Genomic DNA, 10,548 nt, shown 5'->3' on the forward strand with positions numbered 1-10,548 from the left:
TTTTAAGATAAGCTCAGATGTATAGTTAATGTAGATATACTGTAAGCAGCGTGCACATGAGAAAATGTAACACAAGTGTCACACTAATGTCCCTTAATCACAGTAGGGACACCTTTTATTTGTTATTGTTTACAGGGAATAACGATGAATAAAGAAAAAAAAGAATTGGGCCTTTGGTTGACATGTGGTATGAATGAGAGTGATTGAGAATGAAGCTCTTATCTGACATTACATTACAGCCACAGAGAAACTGATGCAATGCTGTTAAATCATGTGGTAAAGTATAAAATAACTGTACTGTCTATATTACAGTACCTACAGTCACAAGACCTGGCCAGGCAAAAAATTAGGTCATTTGCATGTAAAGCTTTTTTTATTATTATTTTTTTTTTAATGAAACATTTACGTTTATCATTACTCTTTAAAATGTATGGGCGAATGGCAAGCACGATGTAGGTTTAATTAATGGAATTTAAATGGCAGTGTAAAGTAAAATTTTAGGTCCTACAAACTTTATACAGTATCCCCTTCTAACTGAGACTTTAGCTGAAATAATTCCAGTGTTTAATTCTTTATTGAAAGCTGTTGTCATAGTACACCCCAGCAACTCCTTATTGTCCAGCAGAACAAGGTCATAAAGCAAGCCATATCAAAGCTACAGTACAACACACACACCCAAGTCAAGTCTTTAGGTCAAATTGTTTTGGGACAAGTTAAAACTTTGGATCCGAGTACATTAGTAGTCCAAAATATTCTAAAACAAATAAGAAAAAGTTATGCTAAAGTAAAAATATAAAAAGTGCAGAAAAGTTATTTTGATCTATGCAATCCTCGAGGCCCCAGTGAGCTATACACTCATGGGAAGGGCCTACTGGCCCACAGTGTACTTAGTTGAACTCCGGAAGCAAGAATAATCTTTCTCTGAATTAAATTTGCCATTATAAATTATTTCAGTATTGGGCATTTCAAATTCTTAAAGGCCTTTTACAAAAACTGTTGATGAAAATAATGTTTGCATGATTTCAGTCTTGCTACAGATGCAGATCTGTATCTTACTTCTCAGCCAAATCAGATCCTGTATCAGCAGAATCACCCATGATTTTATGTGCAGTACCAGAAACCGAGAAGCAGATGTAAAATAAAGATATATAGTGAATTACAATAATTTTACATTTTTAGTTCCTCATGCACTTTCAGCATTTTTCATACAGAAAATCATCACATTTATTTGCAGCAGAGTGGTTAAAGTACAATGTATAAATTATAAACATCACTATGAAAAGATGTATAGTTATAACCCTAAAACTCCACTGCCCCCTTGCCCACTGTTAAACACCTTTGTTCCTCTAGGATTGATCCACAGTAAGCACCACTACAGAATCTGGATATAAAATGTTTGTAGATGGATCAACATTTTGTGATACAGAAACAGGTGCTAACAGGAGTTTGTCGTGGTGATGGCACATGAAATTTGTTACACATGAAAGTGTAAATGTAATATTCACACTAACAAATTAGATTCTATTTCAGAAAAAGAGATGCAGCAGTGAAGGCCGTTGCCAAACTTCCCCTTTTCATATAACCATAACATGTGTGTGTCTGATGCTCTCACCCCCACAGCTAACCTTGACGAGCTGCAGAGCACAGCCACTCCAGAAGAAAAACACTTTGGAGAAAAGTGAGATGTGTTTTCACAGAAGGGTTTTGCTACGACCCCCATCACAAGCCATGTCTACCTAAAAAGCTATTTCCTTTCTATGCTAAGTTGACACACGGGTAAGGACCATGTGTCAAAGGGCGGAATGGGCGATAGTATGTGCATTTGTCTTACTAATAATATACTGTACTGTAGGTAAAGGAATTAAGATAAAGCCAGAGCACACAAAAATTAAAAAGACATTGTAAAGATGAAATGTTGTGTTATTGTGCAAAACTCTCAGCACAACGGCTCGTGCTGGATATGCCATGTCATCTCCTTAAACTGGATAACATTGCCCCTTAATAATGTCACAGCAGCAGAAGCAAATGCAGACAACACATCTTGTATCATATCGATAACCCCCATGGCCGTCCTGCAGATATTGGCAAACAAACTGCAAACAAACAGGAAGGCCAAACTCAGCAGTCCCTGGGTATAATTATACCTATTGTAATTATAGTTTTGATAGGCCTCTGTTTAGCAACCTGTATGTATACTGTACAAGAACTAGTTATAAACACAGTAAAATATTAAATGCTGCGGCAGACTGACAACAACAAAGAGCAACAGAGCACTGACTTGACTGAGACTAATGGGTTCCACACAAGGGGAATGTCTGGGGAGACCCGACTCCTGACTGGCCTAAAACACCAGGTGACAATAATTATAATAATGACTTAGATTATCACACAGAGATGAAAGGCCCTATTATAAATTCTTAGAAAGTTATGAGGCATGTAAACAGTTTAAGCGTGATGCACTTAAAAAAAATATATGCTTTTGTATTTTTGTTAGTCTTCTGTATGCATTAGAGTATTAGTTGGAAAGTTGAATACTGCATTATTATTTGTAATTATATATAGTCATGAAATGTGTAATATTAAAATTGATTTATTAAATGTAATAAATGTATAAAGTTGTCACAGAATGACAAAAGGGGGAATTTGTAATAGAAAAATCACAATTTAATCATGTATTAATTCTGATCTTTGTAGCAAGTGTGTCATGTAGACATGTGTGTCTGATAAAACATAGGAAGACAAGGCCAAGAATAGAACCGAAACAAACTGATTGTACAGTAGTTGCTATTAAATAAATGATAAGGCGAGGACATGATGCAGTTGTTTGCTGTATGAGACTAGTCCTTCTGCAGAAAAAAAATAATAAACCGTTGTTACTTTACTCTTAACCAGTGTATGAATTACTTGTCTTTATAATGTTTTCAGAATTTTCACCATAATCCCCAAAAAGGCCATCATGAAACGAAGAACTCTGAAAATAGGGGGATCTTTCCGGCCAGATTGCAGCAAATACCAAAACACAGTCCAATAGTTTTAGTAAAAACTATGTAAGGGTAATTCTAAATATACAAGCATTACAACACAAAAAGAGAAGGGTTTGGAAGAGATTGTTCAGCCTAAAATTATCCAAGAGTTTAATTTTTATTTTAATTTTAATTTTTTTTTTTTTACTGATTCTGAGAAAGTATTATAAGGTGGAAGTACATAAAAATTTTTTTTTATATTTTTTTTTTTTTACATTTTTAAAAATCTGATAGTTTAGATGTTCCAGGGTTGTCAGAGAGGATCATCAGTGTGGGCTGGATTATAAAAAAAAGACTGGTAGGCCAGGCCCATGGTGATGGAAAATCCATAATGAATGGAAAATTGGTGTTTTTGCATGTTAACTAAAATACAGACTATAAATAGATATTAATCATATACTAATCAGCAATTAAATTTAGGTAAATACAATTGACATGACTATAATGGAGTACATACTGGGAAATGAAAAACACAAACCACAAGAATGCACAATTTTAAGTGTATTAAGTATACTTTTGTGTGCTAAAGTGGAACAACTTTAAGTGTACTTAGTACACTTAAAGTATATGGCTGTGTGTGTACTAATGTACATACCTGACAGTAATTAATGCTACCAGTACACTAAAGGAGTTTAGGACCATTTACAAATACTGAATGCATTTTTTACACTATAACATGTTTTTGAGACATATTACATCAGTAATGATGAAGATTTTATTAATAAGTTCAACAGATTTAGGTTTGCACAAGGTTACAAAAAAAAATAATAATAAAAAAAACTGTTACATGGGATTTAGCAATAAAGCATTGGATAATACATTTTATAGTTCAAACTTTGTACTTACTTTCAAACTACCCAATAAAAACCATAAAATGTACCATATGTTAATAAAAATAAAATAAGAACTATAAGAACTAACGCACACAATCCTGCAGCTTCCAGCAGTGAATTCAAACTAGAAGCAGAGAAGCTCATCCAGAAACAGAGAATCTGCCTGCCTCTAGTTTCTGATTGGCTGGTATTGCCCCTCTAGTCTGTGGTTGGCTGGGATTGTGTGATTGAGTTCCAACAGAACTAATCACAGAAGAGACAGAGTTTAAACACACATAAATGAGCCTGAAAAACACAAAAACTAGTTAGTAAGCACGTGGGCGGGAGAGATTCAGCTTGCAAAAAAAAAATGTAAAAGAGCATGTGTGAAAGATTGAAAGTGAGAGGGAGAGAGAGAGAGAGAGAGATTAGTGCACTTTGTATTCTAATGTGTGTTTTTTCATACATTTTTACAATTATTATTATTAAATAAGTAAGTACTAAATAAGTGTATTTATTTAAATGTAAAAGATGAATTACACCTTTCACTTATAGTATATTTTCCTATAATATATTTTTAAAAAGTGTACTATAATACAAATATTTTGAAGTGTGTTTAAAGTTTAATTCCAAAAATTTGTAAATGTAAGATCGCCACAGTAATATAGCTATTTACTTAAAAAATTATTATTATGATAAGAATGGCAATTAAAAAGATAATTTCTGGTTTGGATTTAGTATGAATTATTTAAAGTGTAATCATAACACGTATAAAAGTTGTTCAAACTGTGTGTTTGTTTGTTTTCTTAATGTCCATTACAATAGACATCATGACTGCACAAACAAAAAATGTCCAGAAGTCTTAAGGAGCGAATTTTATGTTTTTATTGCAGAACTTATATATGTAAGTGCATCTTAAAGAAATTTAACTATAGAAAGTTAAGAGAGCATGATGAGATAAAGTCTTAAAATGTGCAATATTTAAGATTTCTTTTTAAATTTCTCTGTATATGTGTGCATGTTTGTCTTTGTAGATGGGTTAGTGTGTGTAGTATGTATTTGTGTTCTGTGTGTGTATTGATGTTTGCTTTAAGGTATCACTGTGTGCATTCTATATGGTATACATTTTTCATTTTAGGTGTGGTAAAGCACAAATGAATGCTGCACTTGCCACAATAGACGTGATTTCCTGTGCTATTTATCACTGGCCTTTGTTTTTTTAGAATGTGGTCCACATTTTTGAACTCTAATTCAGGTAGGGGACTTACCTAAATGTGGCCTAAATGTGTTGTCTGTACCAATGGACTCGCTCAGGAGGCATTCAGGAGTCATGTTTTCGTGGGAAAGTGTATTTAAGGGGGCACAATTCCATAGTGTTGTCATATAAATTTAAACTAGTTTGTTCATAAGATTTTATTTTCGCAATAGGTGATTTCATTAGCCTTGCTAAAATTATTTTTTTAAGCTAATGTGATTTTCTGAATGTTTATTTAACAGTCAGCCATAACATTAAAAATACAATAAATTAAAACATTATCACAGATTATCAAATAACACTGATTCAATTCCGCTGAAAAGCTAATGAAACACAAATCACTGAAAATAAGTCAATGCTAGGAAGGCATTAGAACACACAGTGCACCACAGCTTGCTTCACACATGATCTAGCATGCAAAGAGTCCAAGGCACCTGATCCAGTCTACAACCTTCATAGATCCCGATCCAACTGAACACTATCCAATCCAACAGCACCTAAAGGATCTGCCACTAATGCCCAGGTGCCAAACATTACGGCACCCAAAAGGCCCTGTGAAGACATCTCTAAGGTGCCACAGCTGCCTGCAGCACAGAAGGGGAAACCACAACCTAGGTGGTTTTGATGTTATGTTGGTTGTCTGTAGGTTTATGTCTATCTGTAAGAGCATAGATATTTCGAGCTGAAACGTAGCTGTGTTAACCACAGTGTGAGATATGGCTCTTAGAGTATGACCAATGAATGCTGAAATGATTAATAGTTTTAGAAATCTAAGTTTTAGAATTTACATTTCTAAAGTGTCTTCATCATTAGTGATTGGCTCATAAGTGAGTAACATTAGTGTTAACATTATCTTGTTGTCCTTTGCAGTTATAAATGTACTTTTTTTATTGCTACTTTTTTTTCTTATGAACAGTTATGAATTAAATATCTTAAGTAAAAACATGAGCTACTGTACATATTGAGAATGTCAACTTTCTTTACCTTTTATAAAAAACAGTGTTATCTAACCTGTATTTGCAACAGTAATATAACTATTTACTTAAGAAATAATGATTATGATAAAAATGGCAACTAAAAAGCTGATTTTTGATTTAGCTTTAGTATGAACAGAAGCATAATCCTAACAAGCATAAAAGTTGTTCAAACTGTGTGTTTGTTTTCGTAATGTCAATTACAGTTGACACCATGACTGCACACACATCAAATGCCTTAAGTAGTAATTTTTATGTTTTCATTGCATTTCATATATATATATATATATATATATATATATATATATATATATATATATATATATGTAAATGTATCTTAAAGGATTTAAGGACATGTGAGGAAAAGTAACTAGAGAAAGTTAAGACGTCAAAACCTTGTATGATGAGTTGAAGTCTTAAAAGTTTTATGATATTACTGTGTGCATCCTATATGTTATTCATATTTAATGAGACTGCTTAAAGCTATTTTGGTGTGGTACAAAGCACAGATGAATGCTGCATGTGTCACAGAAGACATGTGATTTCCTGTGCAGGTTATCCATTATGATTTTTGGTTTGGCTTTAGTATGAAGCATAATCATAATCAGCAAAAATGTTGCTGAATAGCTTTCCTTTAAATTAACACAAATGGCATTTTCTACAGAATGATTTAGTCTGCAGTATCCAAGGTGTTGTCTCTTACATTCAGACAAATAATAAGTTTATATATTGAAATCAGACAATATATACAGTACTGTATACTCCTCTGGGAATTTAATTTAGTTTTTGAATAAACTAGTTTAAAATTAGATAACAACACTATGGAATTGAAGCTCCTTAAATAAACTGAATGCATACCCTGCTCATATACATGTGTAATCATTCTCAAGGATCAACTTTTGCATTAAATGTAGATTCTTTAGAGATTGATTAATTAATCCAGGAGGCTGACACCCTCATTGCTATATTAACCACCTCTTACCACAGACTGAAATTCACATATGTATTTAAGTTAGCCATGATGAGGACTGATCTATTGTTGAACCATTTGGTCAGTGCCCGACTTCCATCATGGCTCACAACATTGGTATAGTTTCTTTGATTCTTTCTTGACGTCTTTTCTTACCCTTTCGGTGCTGTACAAAATGGCAGGCTCTCGCTGTCCCAACTTTCATGCATTTTCTTCTCTGCTAGTACATTCAACATAATGTATGTGGTAAGAAAAACAGTCGTGACAAAGTGGTCCTTGTGGTTTGACATGCATGTCTATGATGGCACACCACTTTCAGCTATAAGTTCCAGTTGCTTTTTGTTGTTCTGACAACAGAAATTGTTAAGTGCAGAAAGTCATACTGTAGGTCTCACAGGAAATATATGTTTATTTCCCATAGTTGTGGTTTGCCTTTAATGTGATTAAAAGACTGTGAGCCACAAAATGCATCATCAACAAATAAGCTCATTATTAGAAAAACTTTAGTCTTTCACAGTAGGTCACACTACTGTTTATGAGCTAACACCCCTTCTTTAGACCAAGCGTTTTATTCTTTTTAGACCAAATAAATTTTTACTTAAAGGTACAGTTAAAAAAAAAAAAAACATCCCTTTTTTATTTTTGATGTTTACAATACAGTGAAACCTCGGATTGCGAGTAACGCAAGACAAGCAAATTCTTTTGATAAATTTCGACTTAAAAAATGAACAAGTCTTGGTTTACGAGTACCGAGTATCATGTATCACGCATGTGCTTCTTGTTTTGCTGCTAAATGTCACACGATCACAACTGAACCAACGGTTTTTCTCTCTCTTGCGCTACAGAACTGTGGGTAATCGTCTCGCCTGGTGGGTCTTAGTGCGCGTCTCTTACTGGTATAATCAACATCCATGCACACGTGTAATGTTTACAATAACACTGTGACCGTGTGTGTGTGTGTGTAAAACATATTTTGTTTTGTGTCTGTATGCGTGTGTGTACAACAAGCGTGTAAAGCAAAAGCAAGTCTCATTAGAGAGGTTAAAAATCCATTTTCTCTCTCTGCTCAAGGCTCAGCCTGCTCTTTGTGTCTGTGTGTGCATGCATCATTGAACAATGTGTCACACAAACACACACACACACACACACACACACACACACAAACCCCTCCTATTTTTGCCTTCACAGACACACGCAGACACACACACTCTTTCTCTCTGCAGTACACAGAAACACTGCTCTGTCGTGATTTTTAACAAAGGTAAAGTGCAGGTTAATTTGTTTTATTTTTACTTTACAGCAGTGATTCCTTTAGTGTGTGTTAAATCGAGTGTTGAGGGTAACTGTGTAAGACCAGTAGGGGGAGAGGGGAGCTTACTTTAGACTCACATACACACACACACACACACACACACACACACACACACACACACACACACACACAGTGCCTGTGCGGACAAACTGAAACACTTATCTGTCGAGATTTATTTTTACTTTTTTTTTTAAAGTAAAGTGCAGGTTAATTTGTTTTATTTTTACTTAATATTTTGTGTTAATTACTTTTATGTACTTATTTATTTTTTGGGCTGTGGAACTAATAATTTGACTTTACATTATTTCTTATGGGAAAATTAAATTTAGTTTACGAATGTTTTGAAATACAAGCCCGCTTCTGTAATGAATTATGCTCATAATCCAAGGTTCCACTGTATTTGTATATAATGAGTGGAACAGCTGCAAAACAGGTTCCTTTCAACATTTTCACAGTAACATCTTTAACCAGTTGCTCAATCACCAGCTCAATCATCCATTTTCTCATATTTATTCCCCAATTTATTTTTTGTTTTTTTAAAGAAAGAAAGAAAAGAAGCAAGAAAGAAAGAAATGAAGGAAGAAAAAAGCTTAAGGATGAGTACATACTTAATTCAAATATATATAATTCAAGGTTTCTTTCCACTTTGTATTTCTCTAGTTTGTGTTTCGCTTGTTAGGCTGCCTGTTAAGAACTTCGACTGGATGACATTTTCCTCCTAAAGACCCTTCCCATGAAAGCATAAAGCAGTGGGTTCATAAAGCTGTTGGCACCTGCAAGCGTGATTCCAATTTTTCGTCCAGTATGGGTAAATCCTGCATAATTTGGATTTAGATCTAATAGGTTAATAAAATGGTAAGGCATCCAAGAAATAAAGAAAGCAGCTATCAGTGCAGTCATGATCTTAACTGACTTATTAGACTTTGCAATGTGGTCTTTTTTTAGCTTTCGAATGATGAGGAGGTAACAGATGATGATGATCAGAAAGGGAATCACAAATCCAAAAATGAATAGGCACGTCTGTACAGCAGTACGTTTCCCATGGTTGTATGAGATGCAGTACCTATTGGAGTTGATCTTTTTAATATCATAGAAAATTGCCAGCGGAAAACTTAGCAATGGTGAGATAATCCAGGCTAGTAGAACCAAAACCCAGGCCTTGCGTATGGTGCGTTTGTTTTGCACCCATACAGGAAACTTCACCAAAACATAACGATCAATGCTGATAATAATGAGGAGGAGGATGCTGCTGAACCAGTTAAGAAACAAGAAGAAAGGCAAAAACTTGCACATGAAGCTCCCGAAGATCCAGTCACTTTTAACAATATAGACAATAGATAGGGGCAGGAAGGCACAGAACAAGAAGTCAGACATTGCGAGGCTGAGGTACCAGACAGTGTTGACTGTTTTCTTAATTTTAAACCCTGTGATCCAGATTACTAAACCATTTCCAATGATACCAAGAACCATGATAATCATATTGACTGTTGCCAGTGAAATACACTCCACGTCTGTGCAATGTCTAAAACCACTTGTTTGGGGCATTGAAGAGTTAGCAGTGTTGAGGCCACTGTGTCCTATCATTTTGTATTCAGTAGATTGGGCATCCATTACTGAAGTCATGATGAAATTTAAATCTGTAAAATAAACAAAAACAAAATAAGTAAAGTTAAAAAAATAAAATCAAATTACTTAGGTAAAATAAAGCTCAATTGTGTGGGTGTGTGGGTGTGTGTGTGTGTGTTAAAATCGATTAGCAGTTACAGTACTATCAAAAGTTTGGAAAGTTTTTGAAAGCGAAGTTTCAAATCTATGAAATCCATATGGCGTTAGTTAATTAAATACCAACAACAGCTACACATATTTGTTATTTTAAGACAAAGCAGATCACAATAGGTCTTGTGTCTCTCAGGTGGCAAAAGAGGAACCAACCCAGTTCTGTGTGTAATGTTTTGCATTGTAATGTTATGGCTGATCAGTGTACAGTAGATATACCTAATCAACGGTTTGCATGGTGATTTTCAGTGCTGTGCAATTTGCCCCCTTCCTGATTCATATTTTTTGCACTTAAATGATTGAGATCATGAAACTTTTTTTATCCACAAAGATAGCATAAGTAAATACAAAGTGCAATTTTTAAATCAGGTTTTTATTTATTATGGGGGGAAAAAACTGCCTAACTATTTTTATTTAAGAGCACTT

The 10,548-nt window shown here is 34.3% G+C and overlaps 1 protein-coding gene across 1 annotated transcript; it reads right to left on the reverse strand.

Moving 5' to 3' along the window:
* Positions 1–9,033: 9,033 nt before the first annotated feature.
* Positions 9,034–9,930, reverse strand: LOC128509068 (C3a anaphylatoxin chemotactic receptor-like). The gene has a single exon (XM_053480639.1). It carries the CDS (start codon positions 9,928–9,930, stop codon positions 9,034–9,036), a length of 897 nt encoding a protein of 298 aa, XP_053336614.1.
* Between the last annotated feature and the right edge of the window lie 618 nt (positions 9,931–10,548).

This window comes from Clarias gariepinus, chromosome 21, assembly GCF_024256425.1.
Source record: "Clarias gariepinus isolate MV-2021 ecotype Netherlands chromosome 21, CGAR_prim_01v2, whole genome shotgun sequence".
NCBI lineage: Eukaryota > Metazoa > Chordata > Actinopteri > Siluriformes > Clariidae > Clarias > Clarias gariepinus.

Excerpts from the sequence above, each read along its gene's own strand:
- LOC128509068 (XM_053480639.1), bottom strand. The coding sequence starts at position 9,930 with ATGATAGGACACAGTGGCCTCAACACTGCTAACTCTTCAATGCCCCAA.